The sequence below is a fragment of the Balaenoptera musculus genome, chromosome 6 (assembly GCF_009873245.2).
Source record: "Balaenoptera musculus isolate JJ_BM4_2016_0621 chromosome 6, mBalMus1.pri.v3, whole genome shotgun sequence".
Lineage (NCBI taxonomy): Eukaryota > Metazoa > Chordata > Mammalia > Artiodactyla > Balaenopteridae > Balaenoptera > Balaenoptera musculus.
Window position 1 is genome coordinate 71505286 of NC_045790.1, and position 27493 is coordinate 71532778.

At 42.6% G+C, this 27493-nt stretch overlaps 2 protein-coding genes and 1 non-coding gene across 7 annotated transcripts in view; 2 read left to right on the forward strand and 1 right to left on the reverse strand.

The window, feature by feature from the left end:
• NMRK1 (nicotinamide riboside kinase 1) overlaps positions 1-6010 on the reverse strand; it is a 56829-nt gene extending 50819 nt beyond the window's left edge. For 3 of the 4 annotated variants that reach the window (XR_005020213.1, XR_005020212.1, XM_036854544.1), the window contains exon 1: positions 5765-5903. The gene's annotated coding sequence lies outside the window, so the exon portion shown is untranslated. Of the gene's footprint in view, positions 1-5764 lie in introns of all 4 variants that reach the window. The other variant, XM_036854543.1, reaches the window with a different exon arrangement.
• Positions 6011-6034: 24 nt separating this feature from the next.
• OSTF1 (osteoclast stimulating factor 1) overlaps positions 6035-27493 on the forward strand; it is a 48225-nt gene continuing 26766 nt past the window's right edge. The window contains exon 1 of one of the 2 annotated variants that reach the window (XM_036854542.1): positions 6035-6498. In XM_036854542.1, the coding sequence (XP_036710437.1) occupies positions 6465-6498 (34 nt within the window). In that variant the 5' untranslated portion in view covers positions 6035-6464. The remainder of the gene's footprint in view (positions 6499-27493) is intronic. The other variant, XM_036854540.1, reaches the window with a different exon arrangement.
• Positions 18195-18267, forward strand: TRNAQ-CUG. Its single transcript has one exon. It is a non-coding gene; the product is annotated as a tRNA-Gln (tRNA).

Genomic DNA, 27493 nt, shown 5'->3' on the forward strand with positions numbered 1-27493 from the left:
ATACTCAAACAAACAAACAAAAAACGGACAGACAGAACCCTAGGACAAATGGTAAAAGCAAAGCTATACAGACAAAATCACACAAAGAAGCATACACATACACACTCACAAAAAGGGAAAAAGGAAAAAAATCATATAAATCTATATATATATATATAAAAAGGAAGAGAGCAACCAAATCAATAAAGAAATCTACCAATGATAATAAACTCTAAATACTAAACTAAGATAAACATAAAACCAGAAACAAATTCGATGCAGAAAGCAAACCCCAAGTCTACAGTTGCTCCCAAAGTCCACCACCTCAATTTTGGGATGATTCGTTGTCTCTTCAGGTATTCCAGTGATGCAGGGTACATCAAGTTGATTGTGGAGATTTAATCCACTACTCCTGAGGCTGCTGGGAGAAATTTCCCTTTTTCTTCTTTGTTCGCACAGCTCCTGGGGTTCAGCTTTGGATTTGGCCCTGCCTCTGCGTGTAGGTCACCTGAGGGCATCTGTTCTTGGCTCAGACAGGACGGGGTTAAAGTAGCAGCTGATTCCGGGGCTCTGGCTCACTCAGGCTGGGGGGAGGGAGGGGTACGGAATGCAGGGCGAGCCTGCGGCGGCAGAGGCCATCATGACGTCACAACTGCCTGAGGTGCACCGTGTGTTCTCCCGGGGAAGTTGTCCCTGGATCACGGGACCCTGGCAGTGGCGGGCTGCACAGCCTCCTGGGAGGGGAGGTGTGGATAGTGACCCGTGCTTGCACACAGGCTTTTTGGTTGCTGCAGCAGCAGCCTTAGCACCTGATGCCCGTCTCTGGTGTCCACGCTGATGCTGATAGCCGCGGCTCGCACCCGTCTCTGGAGCTTGTTTAGGCGGTGCTCTGAATCCCCTCTCCTTGCGCACCCCGCAACAGTGGTCTCTTGCCTCTTAGGCAGGTGCAGACGTTTTCCCAGACTCCCTCCCGGCTAGCTGTGGTGCACTAACCCCATTCAGGCTGTGTTCACGCAGCCAACCCCAGTCCTCTCCCTGGGATCTGACCTCTGAAGCTCGAGCCTCAGCTCCCAGTCCCCACTTGCTCTGGTGGGGGAGGAGACAAGCATCTCTGGCTGGTGAGTGCTGGTTGGCACTGATCCTCCGTGCAGGAATCTCTCCGCTTTGCCCTCTGCACCCCTGCTGCTGCGCTCTCCTCCGTGGCTCCGAAGCTTCCCCCCCCCCCCCCCCCCCCCATCTCCACCAGTGAAGGGGCTTCCTAGTGTGTGGAAACTTTTCCTCCTTCACAGCTTCCTCCCAGAGGTGCAGGTCCCATCCTTATTCTTTTTTCTTTTGCCCTACCCAGGTATGTAGGGAGTTTCTTGCCTTTTGGGAAGTCTGAGGTCTTATGCCAGCATTCAGTAGGTGATCTGTAGGAGCTGTTCCACATGTAGATGTATTTTTGATGTATTTGTGGGAAGGAAGGTTATCTCCACGTCTTTCTCCTCCGCCATCTTGAAGGTCTCCAGGTGCAGAGTCTTAATCACTGTGCCACCAGGGAAGTCCCTAGGGGGCCAGGTTTTAGCTGCAGCCCATTGCTTATTGACCCCTGGTATGGGGGGTAGAGGACAGCTTCATGCACGGCCCCCTAAGGTTCACCAAAGCAGTCCTGTGGATATTCCAAGGACCACTGTCATCTCTTTAAGTGAAAAGATGAAGCTCAGCTGCAGGGAACCTTAGCATAGTAGTTCTAGAAGGTTGCCTCTGACTGACGCTGCTCTTTATTCCTGACTGCTCTGGTGGGGTGACCAGGAACCTAAGCTGTGCCACTTGGGGTGTGTGGTGGCTGAGCTGGAGGCTCTCAGCCACCCTCCCAGTTCCTATCCTGTGTCCCCTGTGGGGAGGTAGTAGGGAAGAGCGTGGTGGAGAGAGGGCTGTTGTTCCTCGGCTTCTCCTCAGTTTTTTCAGAACACAGTTGGCCCTCCATGTCTGAGGGTTCCACATTCGCAGATCCAACCAACAGTGGTTTGAAAGTATTTAGGGGAAAGAATTTCAGAAAGTTCCAAAAAGCCAAACTTGAATTTGCTGCACCAGCAACTATTTACATAGTATTTTCATTGTATTTACAACTATTTCCATAGCATTTACATTGTATTAGGGATTACCTGTAATCTAGAAATGATTCAAAGTATGTGGGAGGACGTGCATAGGTTATATGCAAATACTTTGCCATTTTATATAAAGAACTTGGGTACCTGCAGATTCTGGTATTCCTGGGTTGGGGGGTGTTGTCCAATCACTGCCACCCCCTACTAAGGAACAGCTGTATTCCAAATTGAGTGCGATTTAGTAAGGTTTGGTTCCACTTTCATTTACTAGACTACATGAGACAAGAATGTGACTGTGATAGAAATAAAATAACATATCAAGTTGGACATCTGAGTTTCACCAGGAGCTGCATTGTTGAATATTTATCTCCATCCAAATTGCCACAGTGTATCAAGGCAACAATTACATATAATGAGTATTGTAAAATAAATTTTTACATTGTAATTTTTCTGCTTTTGAATTATATTTTACCTTATTATTATTTTTAATATGTCAGTGCAAGGCTGCCAACTATCCTTTTTTGGGAAAGGAAAGGTTGCCCTTTATCCTGAGATGGTAGCTTGCTTACATTTTTTGGTGCTAAATGTCCTTTCTCCTATGAAATCATGTTGGCAGTAGGTAGTAGTAGATTGATGTCCTCACTTGGCAAAATAAGAAAAAAAATTCATGAAACTTTGTTATTCCTTGCTTCCACCTCACCTATTTTTGGATAATTTATCAGAGCATAAATTCTCAAGCCTGGAGAAATATAGCCTTAGATATCACATAGTCCACCCCTTCATTTTGCAGAAGTTGAAACTGGCCCAGACAATGGAGTGACTTGTTCAAGATCACACAGATAGTAAATGGAAAACTAGAGAGAGTTCCCTGGTGGTCCAGTGGTGAGGACCCAGCGCTTTCACTGCTGGGGCCCGGGTTCGATCCCTGGTCAGGGAACTAAGATCCTACAAGCCGTGAGGTGTGGCCAAAAAAACAAAACAAAACTAGAAACAAAACGAAACCAAGTGAGTTAACTTCTTTCCATCTTTCTAAGCTGCTAAAAAGCACTTTATTACCAAGAGCAAAGAAAGGATGTTGCACAGGTGCTGGCTTAATTGTGAGGCTCTCATGTATAATAGATGTTATTTTTATTGATGTATTATTGATGGGGTATTTTCTGTATCCACTGAGTGGCAAGGACTACTAGTCTCCTGTGCTTCTTGTCACATCTATGCGTACACATGAGGATGTTGTACTGATTACATAGCATGTAAATAACAAGGAAGTGTGGCTGAAGCACTGGAAATAGGCTTGAGGCGGTTATTTGGGTGGAAAATCTAACAATTCAGAAACTAACAGTAAGGGAGTCAAGAATCTTCTTATGAAATCTTCTGGGCTCGGGAGAGAACTCCCACGGTCAAATGCCAGTTTTTACCAAAATAGGAACCCTCACTTCTATATTAGTTAGCAGTTTTAGCCTTTCCAAGACAGTGTTTGGGTAAATATTGGGTACAGTCCATTAGCAATGAACAGGTGACACTGTGGTGAGAGGTTAGGGAATTGAGAGAAGCAGAAGCAAGACCTATGGCTGGGCTGAGTGGCTGGGGTGTGGGATAGGTATAGCAATCCCAGAAGCCATGTGTTTCAAAACCAGTGTTGGATGCACAGGGCAGCTTCAGGTGAACTCCAAGTTCAGCCCTGGCACTGTCCATCTCCATACCATGTTCTATTATTTCACTGCCTGTTGTCCCCTTTAAGAACTATTTTAAAATCACATTTAAAAAGCTTGCACTTGAGAGGTGCCAGGCTCCAAAAATACGTAGCAGTAGACTTCAATGAATGAAACACAATCTCCATCACCCACAAACTGTAAATCACTGGATGTCTCCGGAGAGACAACCATTTGGACTTTCCAACCTCATCAATCCAGGGCATCCAATTACTAGGAGTACATACCACTGCCAATCTTGTGGGATATTTATGTACAGTTGACCCTTGAACAACTCAGGGGTTGGAGATGTCAACCTCCTCACAATCAAAAATCCACGTATAACTTTACTCAGCCCTCTGTATCCACCATTCTGCATTCTCAGATTAAACCAACCTTGGATTGTGTAGTACTGCAGTATGAATTTAGTGAAAGAAATCCGAGTATAGGGGCTTCCCTGGTAGCACAGTGGTTGAGAGTCTGCCTGCCGATGCAGGGGACACGGGTTCGAGCCCTGGTCCGGGAAGATCCCACATGCCGCGGAGCAACTAAGCCTGTGCGCCACAACTACTGAGCCTGCGCGTCTGGAGCCTGTGCTCCGCAACGAGAGGCTGCGACAGTGAGAGGCCCCCGCAACGCGATGAAGAATGGCCCCTGCTCACCACAACTGGCGAAAGCCCTAGCACAGAAACGAAGAACCAACACAGCCAAAAATAAAATAAATAAATAAATAAATAAATAAATCCGAGTATAAATAAACACATGCAGTTAAAACTTGTGTTGTTTAAGGGTCAACTGTACTTTATTCTCCAAGTAAGTGCAAGACTTTCCTCAACAGCAGAGTGAATTTGCTTAGGAGGAGGAGAACAGATGAAGATGGCAAACAGCAAATCCAAAATGAGTACTTTCAATTCTTTTTATACTTTTTTTAACCCTAAGTAAAATATGTTGTTGAGTCCTTTTTTCATAACGGGTATGTGTTTACTATATTTAAATTATTTCACTACTAAATATGGTACATTTTGGATTCTAAAAGAGTGAAATGTTTCAGGACTTCTCACTCATTTATTTAATTCAATATTTTGATTATCTTCTATGTGACAGGGTAGTCTTTTTCTACTATTTTTTAAACTTTGCTCCTTTTTGGTAAATGCCAAGGCTGGCGTGTTTGAAAACACAACCCTTGCCCAGTTCTCTTGGAATCACTCTGTCACTAACCCCTAGTAGAAACTTCGAAGCTTCATTTTACATAGACTCTCACGTAAAGTTTTTCTTTTCAATTTTTCTTCCCCCAAACATACAAGCGATTTATCATATTGCCTGTGCTATTTTAATTTATGCACGGTGCATTTATTGTCTGCTCCAGCCCTTGCCTCTCAGTAGAAATTCAATCTGCTACGTCTGGGGTCTGCGAACTTGCTCTGCAAAGTGCTAGATGGTAAATGTTTTTGGCTTTACGGACAGCTGCTCAACTCTGCTGTTAGGAAGTGAAAACGGCCGCAGACAATACATAAGCAAATGACCGTGGCTCTGTTCTAATAAAACTTTATGGACACTTAAATTTGAATTTCATATAATTTTCACGTGCCACAAAATCTGCTTCTTTTTATTTCTTTTAAGCCATTAAAATAAACTTGAAAACCATTCTTAGGCTGTACAATAACAGGCAGCAGGAAGGCCGCAGTTAGTCAACCTCAACGCTAGAGGAGTCAGGCTGTCTCTTCTGGCAGGGATCAACACCTGACCTGACCTCAGTGACTTCTCCCAACCACCTGTCCAGTCTCTAGAAGGCAGACTCCCGTTTTCAGGATTATAAGGGGGCGTGAGGGCACTACACCATCACGAGTGCACGTCCTCCTTGGCAGGCCACTTATCAGCCCATTTAGGGTGGTAGGAGTCCCAAAAGGGCTTGCAAGACACAATGGGGCTCGGACTCCAGCGCAGGAACACTCTGGAAACACCTCCAGACCCCAGGGAGTCTGCGCGGCGGGGTGTCAGGCAGGTACTCACCGGGCGCCAGTTCGAGTGCTCCCAAGCAAAGCGGCACAGGCGATTGCCAAGCGCGCCTGTCACTAACCCGCCGCAACCCCCGAAGCTCGTTAACCGAGAGGCCCACGGCCCCTTCCCCCGTGCCCCTCCCGGGTGAGAGGCGGCGCAGGGTAAAGGTGGCCAACTTAGGGTTCTGTCCCACCCTGAGCGGACGCGGCACCCGGCTCCGGCCAGCGTTGGATGGGGCGGGACTCCGGCGAGTGTGGTTGCGCGCGCGCGCGCGCTCCTGCCCAGTCCAGCCCTTTCCCGTCCGGGGCGCGCGCGGCCAGGCCGGCCCCGGCGCGAGCCTGCGGCGCCCCCGTTCGGCTCCCGCTGGTTCGGCCGCCGCGCGCGCCGCCGTGCGCGCCGCCTGCGCTCCTGCAGCGGCGAAGCTGGCAGCCGGGGAGCCAATTAGCGCTCGGCGAGGCTGCAGCTACTTCCTCATCTGCCCGGCTGCGCGCTCCGGCCAGCTCTGTCGGCCGCGGGGCGGGGCGGGGCACTGCGCCGAGCTGCTCTGCCTGCCTCTGCTCGTCCGGCTGCCCAGGGTGGACGCAGGTCCTTGAAGGCGCACCACTGCAAACCAGACAAAAAGAAACTCTGAGGCGCCCGGAGTGCCGGCTGGAGGGGCGTTCGGTTGGCTTTTCGTGCGTGGTCTTTAGAATCAGCCGCTCCAGGAAGAGAGATGTCGAAGCCGCCACCCAAACCGGTCAAACCAGGTAAGGAAGGTGCTCGCTGGGTCCCCTGGCCGCCACCGTGCCCCGCGCTCCCTCTGCCACTTGGCAGGGCAGATCAGGCACGTACCCGGCCCCGAGGCTCGCTTTCGATGCCACCCACCAGGGTGGGAGTTGTTAGCGTTGCTGCGTTCGCTGCAGGGGACGGATCGTTTTGGATAGCAAGAAGATTTTCGAGGAATTTTAAAAATTTTGCTTTTAAAGAGGAGTCACCCTCGGTTTTGCAGCATTGTCATTCGCTGCAACTTTCCAGTCGACGTGATGGCTACGTCCCATTGAGATTTCCTGGAAGACAGGGCCATTGATCTCCCTTAGGAAAAAAATTAAATAAATGTCTTGAAATGTTTTTTTAGCCACTTCCTCTTTTTTTTTTTTTTTTCAGTGTGTGTCGCTGTCAAGTTTGGGTTCTTGACCGGCCAAAGCGAACGGGAAGTGCGCTGCTGGTAGGGTGGGGTGGGTGAGTGAGTCTCCGCAAATTGACCTCGAGATCTTGGGAAAAGCTTTTAGAAAACTGTACTCGAGCTCCTGACTAGAAGAATCTAGGCTGCGGCAGAGTAATCTCAGCTATTACTATTCAGAAGTGTCACTTTATCATGCAGTACAAGTCGTTTGCCTCCACTCCCTCAGTGAATTAGGCGAGTTAAACTGGAGAGGGTGAGCTTACTAAGTTCCTCAAGCAGTTTTCTTGGCCGATAGTCCTTGTTCATTTTTTATTCGATCCTTGGAATATTTTCTGGGACATGGAGAAAAGAGAATTTAAAAGTGACTGAGGTATTTCAGTTCAACACTGTAATAAACTCTTTCGTGCATTCACTGAGTAGGTAGTTACTGAAAACGTGGGAAATGGAAGAGAAGTGGCGTTTATATACTCTGAACTTTTTTCTTCCAATCTCATGCAACTTCATTCAGTATAGCACAGGCTGAAATTTATCCATTTACATCAAATTTCGAAGTAACCTTGATTAGGAAGGAGTAATTTCAGTGATTAATTTTTTTCTTGATTTTTCTAAACTTTAGTCAAGCACTTCAACTTTCATGATTATCCAGTTTTCTTCCTTTACCATCATACAGTGGTAGTTTCAAATCATTTTATTTGAAAATTATGTACATACTCACATATATGGCATAGTCATTCACTGAGGACTTAAATTTTGCTGGATTGGGTGTGACTTTGTTGGGACTTTGGCTCCGCTGTGAGCAATGGTGGAGAAAGGCTAGATAGAAGTGGGCTCTGTGCTTCTTTAGATATGGAGGCTGATGAGGAATTTGCATTTTAAGTGCGTTTGTAGGAGGCAGCAGCCTTCTAAACTCAGATGTAAATCAGGACCTCAAGTAACCAACAAAGAGGAGTTGTTCTTTGATAGCTAAACAGAGTACTTTATTTCAAAGAAGGTCCTGAGAAGCCGTTCATGAGGTTTTTCATCTCTAGACGTTAAGTGATGTCTGTGCTGTAGCTGGAGGGACATCAACGTGATGTGTATGTGTGTGTTTGCCCAGGTGTGGCTTAGGGATCACACGGCCATGGCCGTGAAAGCCCGGAATCCTAACCAATAAGGCCACCGAGGAGCTCCCTCACAAAGACTTTTTAAAAAGAGACTTTATTCTGAGTCTTGAGGTAAAGATGGGCCAAAAGATGTTGAATGAGATTTGGACTACAATCCTCTCATTCTAAGCACGTTTGATAACCTTCCCCTGTAGTTGGAAGCCTGATGTCTGACCTTGACCAATTCTTTTAAATGGCCTATTGATTTTGGTGGTGGAAGTAAAGTGGCATAAATATTTCACTTGTCTTGGGAAAATAAATTAGTGGGACTTTGAAGAAGCATATGTCAGTGTTTGGGTTCTTTCATATTTACAGTAAAAACATCATAAAACTTCAAAGATGTCACACATATGTTGCTTATATAACACCTTTGAGAGGGAAAGGGTTTTCACCTAAAATGATCTGAAGTTTTGTATAATTTTTTCTTCTCTGAATAAATGAATTAGTTAAAGGTGAGATACGGAGTTGGCTCGAGGTATGCACATGAATAATTTTCCTTCATAAACTTGATGCTCTGTTAATACCTGATGGCAGAATAAAGTCTGAGAAACATCTTGAAAATTCCAGAATGATGATGATAATTATAATAGTAATAGTTAACATTTATTTGGCCCTGAGTGTCAGGCGCTGTGCCAAGTACTTTGTATGCTCTGTCTCATTTAATTGTTCTAATTTCCCTATGAGGTGGATCCTAATATCCCCATTTTATGGATGAAATAGGACTTAGTGAGGTTAAATAAACTTTGTAAGGTCTCAAAGCTAGGAAGTGGTTGGTTTGGCCTGGGAATGGAACAAAGGCCTTAACTGGAGTCTATGCATTTTGGGCAGAGAAACCTGTGAGGGTTCTATTAGGTTGGACCGGGTTTACTTGGGCAGCCACCTTTATTAACTTATGCAGTTGTATTATTTGCATTTGCTTTGTGTAGCTCCCCTCTTTAATTGGATCTGTATTAGACTATTTGACACTTAAAATTGCTTTTTAATTTTATATTGGAGCATAGTTGATTAACAATATTTGACACTTTTTGAGAGTAGAATAGTCTCTTGTTTCTTTGTAACTGCACAGCAACTAAACTTTGTATGTGTGGCAGTTACATAAAAAGTCTTGATACATAATAAAGTCTTTGTCTAGAAGAAAGCAGGGGAGACTGTGATTGGGCATATCTTGTAGCTTCACATTAAATAGCAAAGGCTGGAGGCAGTGTCCATCAACACGACTTCTGGAAGTAGTGGGGTCCCCTTCCTCTTGTGTTTTCAGCATTCCCATGGTTTGACTTCAATGGGACTAAGTGATGAGCTTTTCTGACATGCCTCTGTAAGGGAGAAAAAAACTTTTCCTCTACCCTCTTAGGTTTGATATCTAGTTACTGTGAATTAACTGAATTAAACTAACAAAAAACCAGATTAACAGGAGGAAAAGGCATACAAATTTAATTGATGTTTTTAATTTTATGTGTATAAGGGCTATACAGAAAAGAAGTGAAAATCCAAAGAAGTGGTTAGACTTGGACGTTTATATACCACTTTAACAAAGGGCAACACATTGTAGAGAAGTGACTAAAAGGAAAGAGGCGTTGAACTTCCGGGGGAGTAAATTGTGGGAAGGTAGAGATATGGGGAAACTAATGGAAAGTAAGAGTTATTTTAGTAAGGTTTACTTATGCAGACTCATCTCTGTGCCATCTCTATCCCTGGTGATAAGGGTTCTTCTCCTCTATCTTTAATGGGGGACCTACAGGAGGAGGATACCTTCATGGGGAATTTATGCCTTGCTTTCAGGCAGATGGGGGAGGGCTCAGAGTTCTTCCTGTGTCTGCTTTTTCTCAATTGCCTTCAATTCAAAATAATCCTTATGCCAAAGTGGCATATTTTGGGTTGACATTTTCTGATCCCCTTCACCTCATACTTCACGTCCAATGAAGACCATCGCCAAATTTGTCCTCACTTGCTTAATGGCCAGAGGAAGCAAAATACATGGGGGTGAGGAGAGGGAGAGAGAGAGGGGGGCAGACACACCCTTTTAGTGGGCTGGTGTGAGCTATTAAGTCAAAATTCTCTATTGACTTGTCATTCATACTTCAGTAAAGCTGGGGAAAAAAGATTCTCTATCAGATAAATTAAAGGACTTTGGGAAAAGAGTTTCAGACACCAGTATGGAGAGAGATTTCTGATTCTTACTGCATGGTACTCTATTGTATTTATTTAACCAGACCCGTATTAAAATGTGCTTCTATTGTTTCCCCTCTTTTGTTATAACAAATAGTGTTACAACAACCTTGTTGCGTACCTGTGTGAGTATATCCACAGGACAAAGTCCTGGCAGTGGGATTGTTGTGTCAGAGGGTATGTGCATTGCCATATTCACAGACATTTCCAAAATGCTCTCCAAAGAGGTTGTACTAATATACTTTCCTACCAAAAATGTGTGAGCACGCCTTAACACAGAAAAATTACAACGCATGTGATAGGAGATATTATCAAAGTGTGGTCAGAGGTCTAGGAAGTACAAGGCAAGGAGCTTGAGGAAGCTGAAAAGGTGTCACAGAAGAGGGGAAATTTAAGCAGGGTCTTGAATGCTGAGTAAGAATTTGGTAGGCAGAAAAGAGGGAAAAGTCGTTTGACGTGGACAGCAATGAAATAACTTGACATGATGTCCTGCCCACGTTTGATTGACTGCATAGGAGCTGAGCTTCTCTCACAGAAGCCAGGGGGATTTGGTGTGGAACTGTGAACCGGAGAAATTTGTTCTGAATTAAAGAGAAAGCCGTTTGCCTAGTGTAGCAGGTTGTGGAAAACAGTATTGCTCCACACAGAAAGCAAGTATTTGAACGTCCACATGTGAGCCATCTACTCATGTGCTTATCTGTTTGTTAGAGTGTTAACAAGAGCTGTGGGTGGTAGTTTGCAGAAATGAGTTAAAGAGGGCCACAGCTTCAACTCACTTACACAAGTCACTGGTGGGACAGCTGAGGTCACCTCCTTTTTATTAGTTCTTGCCAGTTGTTTCCCACTCACTGTTTGAGTATCTGTAGAATTTTTAGAAAGTTACAAGGCAAATCCCTCAACTTACTCTCAGGGTAAGAGTTAGGGGAGAGTTTTGTATTTGTGCATTTTGATTAGCATGTTCAACTTGTTAGCATTCCTTAGAATTTGATAAATTACCTTGGTTTTATATTCTTGCAATGAAAGAATGTACTCATTCTTTTCTTTTTTTTTTTTACCCCCCTGTGGACATGAATTTAGTAGGGGAGCCAGGTCAGAGTGGGTACAAGTTGCAGGTTGAGAGGAAGGGGCAGGGGGCATGGGCAGCCCTGCCAGCCTGAAGCCAAGAAGACAGGAGGCCGGAGGGGGCTCAGCCAGTAGAGCACTGAGTCAGCAGGCGAGCAGACAGGCTGTTCTTCACCCTCCAAGTGTCAGGGCCGAGGGCAGAGCAGCAGCTTCGAGAGGGCGTGGAGGATGTAGGTGCTTGGCTCCAGTTGCGGCTAGGTGGGCAGGACAGTGAGGAAGCCCCCCACCCCAGGGGTCTTCAGCGCAGCAAGAGGGCAAGCCACAGAGGGGACAGTGGGGTGGCGAGAGGCCGGGGGTCCCAGGCTTGGGGGGAGGGATCTGAGGGTTCCTTCCTAGTCTGGTGCTCCTGTTTCCCAGGGAACCTAAAAGCAATTTAAATTCAAATTCAGGAAGACCCTAGAGACCCATCTAGGGTCTTTAGACCAAGTTGATTCTCTTGCTGGAGGGTCTGCCTCCAGCCTCTTACAATGATCTGAAAGCAGCCCCAGAGAGTCTTTCTGGCATCCCTACACTCCAGGGATTTTGGTAGGTTCTGAGAAACTCATGGGTTCTATTTCAGGATTCTCTCATCTAGGAGGAAAGGCTTGATTCAACTCACTTGTATGAGACAAGGAAATTACTTCCACTTGGAGAGTGTTCTGGAGTGGCTGTATCTTCTTGGAATTTCTTGACCCAATCCATGCTTAGGGGGAGGACCCCTCCAAATTCCAGCTCTCTGAGCATAGATGAGGGCAGCTAGAGGCGGGGAGAAGCTCCTCCAGGCTTTTGGCACAGTTGGCAGGTATCTCAAGACTCCAGATTTGGAAGATTCCACAGAGTCTCATATTTCCTTTCTTGGAAACCAGACTCTTAGGACTATCTCTAAGATGTTGCTTATCCATGTTTACAGGGTTTGGGGGCTGCTTTCTGGGCCCATTGTTTTGATGAGTCAGTGCAAGTTTGTTGACAGTAGCCCTGGGAGGACCTAAACTGGTTTTTCAGGCAAAGAAACTGGCTGGGAAACATAGCAACAGACACCATTCCCTCCAAAGTTCGTTTCTGAACGGTATAGCAAACCCGAGATAGTTTTCAACGTTGTTTTTCGGTTGAGGAGTAAATCATTCTCTGTTATTCGTCTGTACTCAGGTTCTAACTCTAAGACGCCCAAGCAGCTGCTAACCACAACCTGGGCCTACGTTAAGCAGAGCCGTGAAGTGGGAGTCAACCGCTTCTGGTGACTGCCCACTTCCTCTTTCAGGGAGTCTGTCCCATCCATAGGGCTGCTTCTAGTTCTTGCCTAACACCTTGCCACTCTTGAGGGCCAGTTCTATACCTAAATATTGGGTCTCTAAATGGTCCCTAGGACCTGACACTGGTTTAGTAGGAGCTCTGTTCTCCATAATGGGTTCCTGCCCATTTCCTGATTCTTGGTTGGTACTGGGTCTCTCTGATGTTTTGACATCTAACCAGGCACTCTCTTGTTAACTGGCACTGGGATATCTGCTGCCCTGAACCCTTGTCATTCGCTTGCTTGGACACGTGCTCCATGTTGTACGGCCCTTTGGCTAACACACCCGTGCCTTTCCAACATGCTGTGACCTTAAGATTGGCGTCGGTCTGTGTCTGCTCTTAGATGGATTTCCCCTGGGGTGCCCATCCTTCAGACCTAACCTTTGGCAGACCTGAGTGCCATAGCCAGTTGTTGTTGGAGCTCTGATTTTGGTACCTCTGGGACCAGGGCCACATGCCCAGAGAGCCTTATAATATCCCGCTCAGGACCATCCTGGTTTTCGTTGCTGACATCACCTGGAACTTGGTTTCCTCTTCTCTTAGTTCCACGGGCCTCTGAGAATAAACTCTCTGCTTCACATCTGATGAGCAAATTCACCTGCAGTATTAAACCAATCATTGATTTATCAAAATCCCCTTCCCCAATGTGCTAAATAAGCTAAAAGTAAGATTCCTGAGAGAGAAATTTGCTTTTCAAATGAACTAGTCTTTAGTAATAGGAATTTAGGCATAAAGATGGGCTAATTAGGGCAGATATTCTAGGACCAAGCTGTGACCTGGAGGAGAGGGATGCAGAATATAGTAATGGGAAATGGACATTAGTTTTGGGGTGAAGTTCTGGTCCCAGTTTTTTTTTTTTTTATTAACTTGCTAGGTCACTTTGATAAGCAGTCCCTAGACTACTCTGGGCCTCAGTTTTTCGTTTGATTCTAAATCTGATCCTGAATCTTTATTGCCTTAGACTGACTTTTCAGATAATTCCCCAAACTTCTACATGATTTCATCCTGTGCTTTTTATAGAGCCCCAGGACATTTTCGATAAGCCCTACCCACCTTCCTGCCAGTGTTCAGTGCCACGTGAATGCAAACATGGAGGAATTAAATACTTTTTAAAGGCAGTTCATAAATCCAGATTTCTATGAGAGGGAGAGAGAAAGAGAGAGAAGGATGGGAAGTGGGTTAGGGTGGGGACATAATGTATTCTTAATTAGGTCTGATCTGATTTCAGTTAGGTCTCTGGCTACACAGGGCAGTGTAGTTTTGGGTTTTTTTTTTTTGCAGCCGCCTAGAAGGCAACATTGGGATGGCTCTGCAAAAATGTGTCTGGGGTCTGCATGCACGGATTCCAGTAAGACCCTCACAGAATGTAGCCATCATGTGGACGTTTATGTTTGGAAAATGTATAACATTAATTATAACTCAATAATATCAGCTCCATAGATTTGAGATCTAAGAATATATCTTTGGCTAGTTTTGTTTTTTGTTTTTTTGGGCTGCGTTGGGTCTTCATTGCTGCACACAGGCTTTGTCTAGTTGTGGTGAGGGGGGCCTACTCTTCATTGTGGTGCGTGGGCTTCTTGTTGTGGTGGCTTCTCTTGTTGTGGAGCACAGGCTCTAGGTGCGCAGGCTTCAGTAGTTGTGGCATGCGGGCTCAGTAGTTGTGGCTCACGGGCTCTAGAGCGCAGGCTCAGTAGTTGTGGCACACGGGCTTAGTTGCTCTGCGGCATGTGGGATATTCCTGAACCAGGGCTTGAACCCATGTCCCCTGCATTGGCAGGCGGATTCTTAGCCACTGCGCCACCAGGGAAGCCCTTTGGCTAGTTGTTAGAAATTAATTCTCTGTGTAAAATACTGTTCAGAATCCCCTTTTCTCCTTGTTTTTTTTTCCTGTCTTTATTGGAGGTGATAGTTTTAAGCCATGAATTCAAGTTCAGACCTCGCCGTATAGAAATTCTCACATTTCATTCCAGGAAGGAGGGTTTTCAATGCTTCTCTCTGAAAGAGGATTGATAGTCTTCCTCTAAGAGAGTGGTTCTCAGCCCACCCATCGCTCTGTCAGTTATGTAGATCTCACACAAGAAACCAACTTTTTAAAGAAAATAACATTTACATGCTTACAGGGCTTCTGATATAATGACAGTGTTAACATAGAATTGTACTGATGGGAATAAGTTTTATTGCTATAACTTTAGAACTCACACACAAAAAATTTGGTTCATAGTTAAAAATTATTATTGTGCTCTTGAGTGTTAATTTTCCACTAAACATCTTTAAGGCTATAGGTAAAGAACTTCAATTTGTTAGGACAGATGACAAGAGAAGGCGGGGTACTTCTGCATCTGGACGGTGGGTACTGAAGGAGGGCAAATTCCTAGTAATTATTATGAAAGCCTGCAATTTGGATGACCGTTGCATATTGGTGGAAAGCCACTGCCCTAGAGAGCATGGAGTTTTCCCTCTTCTGTCTCTGTGGGCAGAGAGGTTATTTTCACTGTCTACGCATCCACATTGTAAACAACAAATAGTTCTGCAAGCTCAAGGGAGGGGACGAGCGGTATTCCTAGAAGTTTAAGAACAAATTCCAGTGTCTCAATACTTTGCCTTCCCCCATGACCCTGTGTTGATGAAAAAGAGAAATGATCTTCTGGGCATCCATTAATGAAAAAGAGTTAAGAAAAAGTCCAGAGCAATTTGCAATCTCAGGAGTAGGTGTGAAAGGTGCCTTGGGCCTTCTAGTGGCTGAGGTTAGTCACTGAAAGTAAGTGTAGAACCCTCAGGAATGTTATCACAGCTCCCGCCCAAGGCCTTGAGTAGAAGGGAGATTTTCATAAGAATGGTCCTGTAATTATTACCCTATGTTAAATATAACCCCAGAAAACTAGAGCTTTTTGTCTCTCTCTAGCCTTGTCCTTCTCTAGGGGAAGTCCTAAGGACTCCATTCTCTCTTCCTCTCTTCCTCCTCCCAACAGCTGATCTGGTTTGGGAAAATACCTGAACATTTCTTGGGGTTAAGATTCTCCCCTGACCTTTTCCAGGAGTCACTTGGTCTCTTTGGGTCTTACCAGACCTTCCAGTTGTAGCCCCTCCTTTCCATAGACAATCTTGACTTTCAGGACCAGGTGAGTTGGGCAGAGGAACTCATCACCTAGGGCATCCCCTTGCCAGGGCTGAGTCTTCAACAATGCCAGGTCTGGCCCTGGAATGGCCGATGGGCGTAGCTTCCACTAGAGGTGTCATGTCCAACATTTCTGGGGCCACCGATCAAGGCTCACCACTTTCATGCCAGGAACGTGACCCTTCGGAATACTTCATAAACCTTTTGAAGGAGCACTGTTGTGTGACTTGAGAAAGGATGCAATTAGGGAAACAATTTCCAGTTTAAAAGCTGTTGTCTTAGTGAGTAGATGATCTTGGAAGGAATGAATGTCTTAGACATCTTGTTGGTTTCCTATAGATGGCCTCTCTGAACTCAATTTCCTTGTTTTGGTTCTGTTATAATTTTGGATAGGGACTTTTTTTTTTTTTAACATCTTTATTGGAGTATAATTTCTTTACAATGGTGTGTTAGTTTCTGCTTTAAAACAAAGTGAATCAGCTATACATATACATATATCCTCATATCTCCTCCTTCTTGGGTCTCCTTCCCATCTTCCTATCCCACCCCTCTAGGTGGTCACAGAGCACCAAGCTGATCTCCCTGTGCTATGCAGCTGCTTCCCACTAGCTATCTATTTTACATTTGGTAGTGTATATATGTCCATGCCACTCTCTCACTTCGTCCCAGCTTACCCTTCCCGCTCCCTGTGTCCTCAAGTCCATTCTCTACATCTGCATCTGTCTTTATTCCTGTCCTGCCCCTAGGTTCTTAAGAACCTTTTTTTTTTTTTTAAGATTCCATATATATGTGTTAGCATACTGTATTTGTTTTTCTCTTTCTGACTTACTTCACACTGTCTGACAGACTCTAGGTAACCATCCACCTCACTGCAAATAACTCAATTTAGTTTCTTTTTATGGTTGAGTAATATTCCATTGTATATATGTGTCACATCTTCTTTATCCATTCATCTGTCAGTGGACACTTAGGTTGCTTCCGTGTCCTGGCTATTGTAAATAGTGCTGCAGTGAACATTGTGGTACATGACTCTTTTTGAATTATGGTTTTCTCAGGGTATATGCCCAATAGTGGGATTGCTGGGTCATATGGTAGATCTATTTTTAGTTCTTTAAGGAACCTCCATGCTGTTCTCCATAGTGGCTGTATCAATTTACATTCCCACCAACAGTGCAAGACGGTTCCCTTCTCTCCACACCCTCTCCAGCATTTATTGTTTGTAGATTTTTGGATGGTTTGGTTTGTGGTGGATAGGGACTTTTTCAGAGTCTCTCATATGTGCTGCAGAAGAAAATTTTAATTCTTTTTCTGAACTGAGAGGGGCTCAGTTTCAAGGTTATTGCTTATTCTTTGCCATCTAATTACTTTTTCCTGTTGTGTTTGATAATATTTTTCACACATCCAGAGTTTGTATTATTATACAAGAGTTCTAGGATTAACTAGAAATAGTAAAATGCTCTCGCTACAGATTTGACCCCTGTGTGTCCATCCGGTAAGCATGAAGTGAGTACTTTACTTAAGCTCTGTTCTATATCTCTAGAGATTCTCTTATTCTTTTTTTAGATACAGTGTATATCTTTGTCCCTATATCAGGTTTTAAAGGGGTTCTGCTTTAAATCAAGGAAACATTTTTATCATCATGTTATCTTGCTAGCCTGTGTCTTTATAGAGGGCTAAAACCATTTTTGTTGCTGTTTTTGCAAATTTTTATTTCCCATGTACTAATTCCCAAGGAATTAGTCATTCATGAAGTCTGAAGTTTAAGCTTGTCCATTTATTATTTGCTCAAATTAAAAAAAAATCTCTTGAAATAAAATAATTTCCAAGGCCATTTAAAAATATATGCTGAGAATATTTTATTATTGCAAGGAGTACCAGATATCTAAATCTGAAAAATTTCCATTTGGTCTCTAAACACTGGTTACACATATTCATACGGTAAATGTAAGGATAAGTATTTTTGGTGAAAAATTTTTCATTTTTTGAGTGTGTGTGTGTGTGTGTGTGTGTGTGTGTGTGTTTCCTTGGTCCTGATGTGCAAAATATTTCTTAATGTGGGTATCAGAAAAATTTGAGAAATCTCTAGCCCATCTGTGCTCAGGTCCCCAGCCTAATCTCTCACCATTTCTCCTGCCAGGCTTCAAGGCACATTGACCTACGTGACATTCCCAGGCCACCCTTTCTGGCCTCCAGCCCCTCTGTCTGTATACTGCTCTGTTTCCCAGGTCTGCCCTACCCTGTCGCCTGCCCCTCTTTGCCACTCCTGTCACTTTTCCAAAAACAAAGTGTGTGCCCTCTCCCATACAGCCAGCACTGACCTAAGAGTTTACCCACTGTCTGTGTTGCTTACATGATCCCTGTATTCTCATTTTTGTGAGCATACTTGGCATTACAGTTGCTTGTCTTTCCACCAATTCTTTTTTTTTTGGTAGTGAGATCAGAGAGTCAAAGAGGACAAAGGGGAATTCCCTGGTGGTCCAGTGGTTAGGACTCTGTGCTCTGCTTGCTGAGGGCCCAGGTTCGATCCCTGGTTGGGGAACTAAAATCCCACAAGCCGTGCACGGTGTGGCCAAAAAAAGAAAAGGACTCATGTGAATAAATACTCTGCCGATAAATAAAGCACACATAATTTTTAGGTTGTCCTTCAATAGGACATTAAAAGAGACCGTGTTTTCCTGGTTATGTATGGGATTTGTATTCTTTGTAGACAATTAAGAAAATAGAGAAGAAAATAAACATGACTCATAGTTCTACCACCCAGAGATTACATTGTGATGTTGTTTCCTCCCAGTTTTTCTTCTGTGAATATCTTTATTTTACATAGCTGATTGTATGTATAAATTACCACCAGTGATATTATATTTACATAACATAAGCATATCCCCCCAAAGCTAATTTTTTTAAAGGTCATGATAAATCCTTTTTTTTATTATTGCTGTGGTAACCTGTATAACAACGTATGTATATATTTACATGTTCATGCATTTCTTTTTTTTTTTTCTGTAATTCTATATTCATTGCTGTTATGGACTGAATGTTTATGTCCCCCCAAAATTCATGTATTGAAGTCCTAACCCCCAATGTGATGGGGATGGGGCCTTGGGGAAGTAATTAAGGTTAGATTGGGTCATGAGGGTGGGGCCCACATGATGGGATTAGTGTTTTTGTAAGATGAGGAAGAGAGATCTCTCTGTCTGTGCCTGTACAGAGGAAAGGCCATGTGAGCACACAGTGAGAAGGCAGCCATCTGCCAGCCGGGAAGAGTGCTCTCACCAGTACCCAAATTGACCAGCACCTTGATTCTGGACTTCCTGGCCTCTAGAACCGTGAGAAGTAAATGTTTGCTGCTTAAGCACCCAGTCTATAGTATTTTGTTGAGGAAGCCTGAGCTGACTGAGGACGATGACTATAGGTTTCAAAAATGACAACTTAAAACTCTCATTGAACTTTTTAATAGCCACTAAGGGATATAATATTAGATGTTATGCCTTGTTTGCTTAACAAAAACATTTCAGTTTCTCTGCAGGGGCCTCGTAAATGATAAATTATCTAATATACAGGATACATAGGGTATATATATAATATAGGATATATATATCTAATATACAGGATATATATAATATATAAGGTTTTGATAAGGCCATCTAGCCAGTGAAGATAAAAACTCAAGGAATAAGGAATAAGGTAAAAATTTATAGTAATTAATAAAAGCTAACACTTATGGGCACATACAACACCTCAGGAACTGCACTCAGTACTTTACATATATAAATTTGTTTAAACCCATTTAATCCCAGCGTGCCAGCATTAAAAGCTCAGATCTTTTTTTTTTTATTTTTGGCTGCTTTGGGTCTCCGCTGTTGCACCCGGGCTTTCTCTAGTTGTGGCGAGCGGGGGTTACTCTTCATTGCGGTGTGTGCGTTTCTCATTGCGGTGGCTTCTCTTGTTGTGGAGCACGGGCTCTAGGCGCGCGGGCTTCAGTAGTTGTGGCACGCAGGCTCAGTAGTTGTGTGGCTCGTGGGCTCTAGAGCGCAGGCTCAGTAGCTGTGGTGCACGGGCTTAGCATCTCCTCGGCATGTGGGATCTGCCAAGACTAGGGCTTGAACCCATGTCGCCTGCACTGGCAGGCGGATTCTTAACCACTGTACCACCAGGGAAGTCCCCAAAAGCTCAGATCTTTTGGAGCCACATCCAGAGTGTTTAGAGCATGAGCCCTGGAGCCAGACAGCATGGGTTTAAACCTCATCTCTCCCGCTTCCTAGCTGTGTAGACCTGGACTAGTTACCCCCTCTAACCTCAGTTTCCTCAGCTGTAAAATAGTCTTAATAAAGTATTTATGTCCCAGGATTGTTTTGAGGATTAAAAGAGTTGCTGCAAGTCAGCACTTTGCATGGTGTCTGGTCCGTGGTAAGTGTCCCATAAATGTGAGCTTAAATGGGTCATTCACTTTTAGATTAGAGGTTCCAGTGTTAGGGAATTTTCTATTTCAATCTTGGATGTATGGACTCATTTCCCATAGGACGAGGCCGAGCCCCAGACTGCTTTGCGGGGCCAGTGAGAGGCAGACCCACAGCTCCTCAGGTTGTGACATATGCTTCTTTGGTCTGACTTGTCCTTCACAGGAAAAGGGGGACCGTGGGATAGAGGGCAGCAGACTTTTTCTGTAAAGGTACAGATAGTAAATATTTTAGGCTTTGTGGGCCACAGATGGTCTCTGTTACAACCACTCAACCCTGCCATTGGAATGGGGAAGCAGCCGTAGAGGATACACAGATATTGGCTCCGTTCCAGAAAACTTTTATTTATGGACACTGCAGTTTGAATTTCAGATAATTTTCATATGTCATGAAATATTTTTTCTGTCCTCCCTCCCTCCCTCCCTCTCAACCATTTAAAAATGTAAAGCCATTCTTTTTTTTTTTAAATCTTTATTGGAGTATAATTGCTTCAAAATACTATGTTAGTTTCTGTTGTACAACAAAGTGAATCAGCCACATGCATACACATGTCCCCATTCTTAATTCTTAGCTCACAGGTTGTACAGAAACAGGCATTGCTGTCATAAGTCAGCCCTCAGACTCATCTTGCCCTTTTGCAGAAGGTGCTGTGGCCTTTTTTCTTTAAATTCCAAGGACTGAAATAAAGAGTTTTCTTCCATTCTTCCCCTCCCCGGTCTCCTTGTCAGACTGACTCTGCAAGCAGGGTGTCTTGAGGTGAAGGGTTTTACGGGCCATTGCTCTTTTGTCTAATTTTTAACCAGTCAAGACATGGTTGGCAGTGAGCTTGTCTTTTGAAATTTTGAACCCTGCTCTTAGGGACTTCTATGTTATACCGCAGAGAAGAAATAAAAATAACCAGCAGATATGGCCCCTCAAGATGTGAAAGTAACCAAGTTTGCCGAAAGGCACTGCAAAGTATAAGCAAAGGAAAAAATGGATAAGAAAGGCACACTGTTAATAAACAGAACCCTCTTGTCAGAAAACACACTGGCTACTGTTTTTAATGAGTCTGCCATTCCTGCAGCTGCAATCAAGACACGTTTCAAATTCTTTAGTGTTTTTTTTTTTTCCCCTTTGGATTGCATAGGGTGGAAGCAGGGAAGAGGTGGTACTGGAGTAAGGAGAGATGAAAACATTACGTTCATAGTCTTTTTTGTTAGTTATAGCCTTTAAAGGTATATGCAAATAGAGTTCTTTGGATTTGATTTAATTCATCCAAGAATGTAAGTATGAGGGAAGAAACTTATTCTTTACATTGGAAACTCTTGGACATTGCTCTACTCACATGATGATTTTCTTTGCAAGAAAAACGTTTTATTTTTCAAGAGCACTGGGCTTTTGTGGACTGACATGAATAGAGATCGTCACCCTGAAGCCTGTTCTGAGCTGACCACCTCATTTATGGGCGTTGGAATCCACAAAGCCCAGGGGAGCCCCGTGTTGGCCTAACAGAGCCCAGCTGTTTCCTTTCACCCCAGCAATGGAAATGATGACCTTGACTCTTGGATACTACCACATAGACTCCTTCTGTTTTGTTTTTGAGCGGAAAACATCCTGTTTCATCGTGCTTGTTTAATGGAATAATTTAAATATGCCTCGTAGAAATAACATTAATACTTTTACTTACCCTGAGACACATTTTTTTTCATACCCACAGGATATAAATTAAGATTAATACTCCCTGCATTCGCTTAGATAAATGTGAGAAATATATGTACATAGTAAATTCTTATTTTTCTATAATTTTTCCTTGTTCAAATAATTCTCTTCCTCATCTTTCTTTTTGATTGGTTATAATTATCTAAAATTGGTTATAATATCTGCTTTTGGGGGTGATGGGAGAATATTATATTTTATATGCTAGCTGAATTTTGAGATTCATAAAGTAGAAGAGTATTACCCATTCTTTAGAGTCCTGTAACAAATTTCTAACTTGATCAGATAGTCTAGAGCAGTGGCTTTCAAACTTTCTTTGACCTTGACCTCCAATAAGAAATATATATGTTTTACTTAATGACCTGGTACATTCAAACACACACACACACACACACACACACACACACGAGCATAAGGGTACACAGAAGTTTACCTTCCCCTCATATTTCTTCCAAAGTCTGCCATTCAGCTTTGGATGACTGACCAAATGATGGAATGCCTACTTCAGTGTCACTTTTGGCACACCAAGACTTGTGCTTGATCAAGGATTGTAGATTGCATAGGTATCCCTTATGCCATGCCTGTGATGCAAACAAGGCATGCCATTTGGATTTACTGTTCTCTTAATATTCACTTTGAAAGACAGGTACATACTCTAAATGTAACTTAATTCAAATGTCCTCTTTGTACTTTATATGTAAAAATTCTCTCAGTCAACTGAAAGTATAAATGTACATTTTTTTATTGGAGAATAAAATATTGTGATAATTAATGATGATTGTGAGGCTATGAATTTTATATGTCCAAATGTTATTATATAAATAGTAAAAATCATAGGTGTGGATTGACAATGTTGAGAGAATACAGTCCCTAATAATTTGGGGGAAACAATTGTCTCCTTTGTGGGATTGCTTTCAATGAAATTGCATCACCAGCATTGAGCAAATCTTCAAGCCCAGGAGATGAAGAGGAGGTAAGTCTTGACCTCTGTCAGTTTCTATTAGGGAGGAAGGACAGCTTACTAACTTGGTGGCAAAATCCTCATCAGAAACAGCTATACTGGCAGAAGTAGCACCATAATATCTTGCTTTTACACAGACCTCATTTTAGAGAGAACATTTATTTAGTTTTGCAGAAGTTTTATCAGGCTGCGGTTGACAGTGCTGAGGAATTATGGTTCCTGCCCTTTTATATCAAACTTTAAATATGGGTCTACCAGGATTTTTAATAATAAAATTGTAATCATAATGAATTTTTGAATAAAATTTCAGATTTATTCTTCTTTCCCAGTAGTTCATTCTGTAAAGGCAATATTTAGCTTTGGCAAATGTTGATTTTAATATTTGGCCATTTGGCATTATGCCGAAATGTATATTTGGTAAATTTCTAAAATAAACATTCATTTCTGCATCCATCTGTCCAGTCCTCCTAGTGAAACAAAAATTTCACAAAGCCATAATTATTTCTGTTATTTACAGTGTACTCTGGTCTTTTCTGTTTTATTTAATATTTTTAAAAGCCACTAAATTAGTTTTACCATCTACTAATATGTCATGACCTACAGTTTAAAAATGTTGAGACTCACTGTACTCTGGGGATAGTGACATTGTCTGGGAGGGGTCATCTTTGTGTGCAATATAAGGATGGTTTTCTTCCTCAGAAATGCATTTAAGATCTCAAAGACATGTTAAGACATAAAAAATGAATTAATGCTACTGCCAAGTAATTTTCTATAGTGGTTGTACCAGTTTACACACCTACTGGTAATGTCTGAGAATTCCAGGTGTTCCATATCCTTCTTAACACTTAGTGTTGTCAGTGTTTTTAGGTTTAACTATCGTAGTGGGTGTGTAGTAGTTATCATAGCCATTTTAAATGAAGTCCATCTAAAATGTCTCATGCCTCCCAGCATTTTTCAGCAGAATGTAAATGAAATAGTCCATCTGTTACAGATGACTAAGTTCTGATGTTTTGAATAGTCATTCTTCTTGCCATTTATGGTATGTCTATCCATTGTGGTGAGCAGTCCGGTTTTAATGCTGTCGTAGTGGCTCACTCTAGAAGCTTTTCCTCCACTCTTCCACCAACAGAGAATAAAGTAGATTAGAAATTGCATGTTTGAGTTTGTAAGTCCCAAGTCCTTCTACGTGCTACTTCAGGGCCTTGGTGGTGCAACAATACATATTCTTTTTGCAGACCTCAGAAACAGCAAATTCTCTTACTCGTTGCCTGTTCGAGACCCCATCCCAGATCCCCTTCCCTCTATCAGCCTCAACTGCTATGGACAAGGATTAGTTTATTGAAGTCGGGGGTGAGGGGAGGTGGGGAGGTGGTAGTACGGGAAGCAGTCAGCCTAACTCCAGAGGAAGATAGTGTTTGGCTGATGACTAGTGGACTCAGCCTTTCACTACAGGGTCTAGGTGGGGTTGCAAAGAAAAGAGAAGGGTGTGCCTGGCAAGGAGAGGAGCCAGCTGCTGTTGGTGTGGTAGGAATTTGCTTATCTTGCTTATGTTAGGAGGCCAGCCCTACTGAAATCCTTAACACCATTCACATGCTAGTTCATGTTTATGAGAGTCGCATAAAGCATCAGGCAAAAGATTGGGCCTGTTTCCAGTCTTAATTCAGGGTGAATTCCAGGGTGACTTCAGGTAATTCATGCCATCTTCTCAGTTCCACTTTCTCCCTTCGTTGTATGTAACCAGACTTCTGTGAGAAAATGATCAAGACGGAGGGTATCTGAAGAAGGCATCTAATTTAGCCTCTCTGCATATACAAGAACACAACTATTTTACGTTGTGAATCTGCCTTCATTAAGTATGTTTGGAATTGATCAGCACCTGCTCTTGGTGATTTATTAGGATGGTTTTTTTGTTTGTTTGTTTTTTGGATGTCTGCAAGGACAATACTATAGAAACACAGAGTACCTTGATTTTTTTCCCTTTAGTACTCTGTGTAAACCTGTGCTATAGAATATTGCACACAGTTGAATTAAATATGTTGTAAAAATGATCAGTGTATTAAGTATTATTAATTACTATTCTCTTGAGAGGCTATATCCAGGGTTGGCAAACTAATCATGAAAGTCATCTGTTTTTCTTCTTTATGCTATTCTTTGATAACCTCTGCCTGCTTCTTTGTATTCTTTCATTTCTACTTGACTCAGCTTTGAGAATGGAATAAATTAAGGCCTAGAACTTTTATAATATATGAGTTAAAAGGGACCCACAAGGGGCTAATGTCCCAACATTAATTGATAAAAAGGATCGTGTATGTGAAAGTGTTTTCTACAGCATTACATAGAGAGAGTGTTCCCTCGTATAATGGCCTAGAGGGTTGCCTGATGTTCTCTGTTTAGTATAAATCAAGATGCAAATAAATCTCCAACTTCCTCTTAAGTTGTGAACATTTTAAGTAAGACAATCACAAAAGATACAGTTACAAAAATCAGCGGCTTAGTCACACTCCAAGTTTTCTTTTTCCAGGTTTTAAAATTTATACTGAATTTTATCTAAGCTCGTTAAGTTGACATTGGATCTTGTTTCCAAAATCATACATAGCCTGTCTCATCCCCGCCCTTCCCTCAAAGGAGCAAGAAAATTCTGTCATTATTGAGTTTGGTCATGAGTGGATGCTTCCTTGTGTAACTTCTCTTTGGAAAGTTTGAAGTAATCAAGATAGTTAATCTCTCCTCTCAGAGAGACAGGTCAGCAGAAAATATTTCTCCTGGCAGCTCCTCCTTCCATTTAATGTTTCCTTTCTTAGGCCTAAGGGTGTGGGGTAAAAAACAAACTCCAAACAAAAAAGAGTTTTCACTTTTGCTTTTAGAAATGGCACTAGAATTCAGATCGCAAAAATAATGTTTTCTTGCAGCCACACTAAGTAACAGGGGATTTGAGCGGCTCTTCTATATCAGGGCATTTAGAAGAAAGAATGATTCCCATCCCTCCATACCCCCAGTGAAAGTATCTTTATTGTTTTCATTGATAATAAAAGTAATACACGCTCAGTGTAATAAATTTAAACAATGCGTGTAAAGTAGAATGTGAAGATTCCCATAATTGGTGTTTTCACTCAAGATGTTTGTGTGCTGTCAACATAAATAGATGGTACTTGGCATACTGTTCTATAATGTGTGTTTTTTTTTTTTTTTCCACTGAATATTTTGCAGGCTTTTTGCTACATCAGTGCCTGTGGGTCTGTCTGCAGCATTCTTTTTAAATGACTTTATCATATGGTTGAATCAGAGTTGATTTACATAGTCCCCTCTTAATGGACATCATGTCATTTCTCATTTTCTGATGTTCTAAATTTGTGTCATTCAGTATGCTAGCCACCAGCCACTTGTGGCAATTTAACCTTATTCAAATTAAATAATGTGTAAAAATCAGTTCCTCAGTAGCCATATTTCAAGTGCTCAGTAGCTATATGTGAGTAGCACAGATGTAGAGCTTTTCCATCATTGCATAAAGTTGTATTGGACAGTGCTGTTCTAAACTACTGGTTTTCAGACTTTTTTTTGAGTACATGTTTCCATTCCTTTATTCATCCATTCTTCATTCATTCAATAAATAATTATTAAGTGCTTCCTATGTGTCAGGCACTGTGCTAGGTACTTGGATATATCATTCATAAAACAAAACACCTACCCTCATAATGCTTAACATTCTGTCAGCAAAAGGTTTTGACTACTCCCAGTAAATGTATTTATAAGTGGTATATGTATTCTATCATGCTGTTATATTTTATTTACTTATTTATTAAATATTTATTTATTTATTTATGGTTGCATCAGGTCTTAGTTGCGGCACGCAACTAAGATTTTTTTCATTGCGGCACTTGGGCTCTTCGTTGCGGTGCGTGGGCTTCTCTCTAGTTGTGGCACACGGGCCCCAGAGCTCGTGGGCTCAGTAGTTGTGGCATGCGGGCATAGTTGCCCGGTGACATGTGGGATCTTAGTTCCCCGACCAGAGATAGAACCTGCATCCCCTGCATTAGAAGGTGGATTCTTAACCACTGGACTACCAGGGAAGTCCCAATCATGCTGTTATATTTTAAAACATGTTAAAATAGGAATGAAAATGAATAAGATAAAAATGTACATAATTTCTGAAGTAGTCTTCCTGTGTCCCACCCTGGGGACCACTGTTCTGAATAATGCCCTTGGACTAGGTGGTCATCTCTAAAGGTTCTTCCAGTACTGAAACTGAACTGTTATCACATCTTAAGTAGGTAGTTCTTCTATTTTGATATGTGTAGGCTTTTTCCGACACTGTTTGAATTTGTTCTTATACTCATATATTTATTTAGCAAGCATTTATTAAGTTCGTACTATATGTCAGGTAGGTGCCAGGAGATTGAACCAGTCAGGGTTCCTGCCCTCAAATGAGACAGGCCAGCAAATCAGTTATTCTGATACCAGGTGTTATGGAAATGCAGCAAAGGGACATATAAAGAGAGAGGTGGTTTGGCAGAATGGACAGCTCTCATGAACATGACTCATTTTTGGATAGTTATTGAACTCTGTTGTGGGACTTAATGGAATCACAGATTTCTCCAACAGGTACAATTTTTCTCCCTGATATTTTCTTTTCTCTTGGAAAATATAAAATC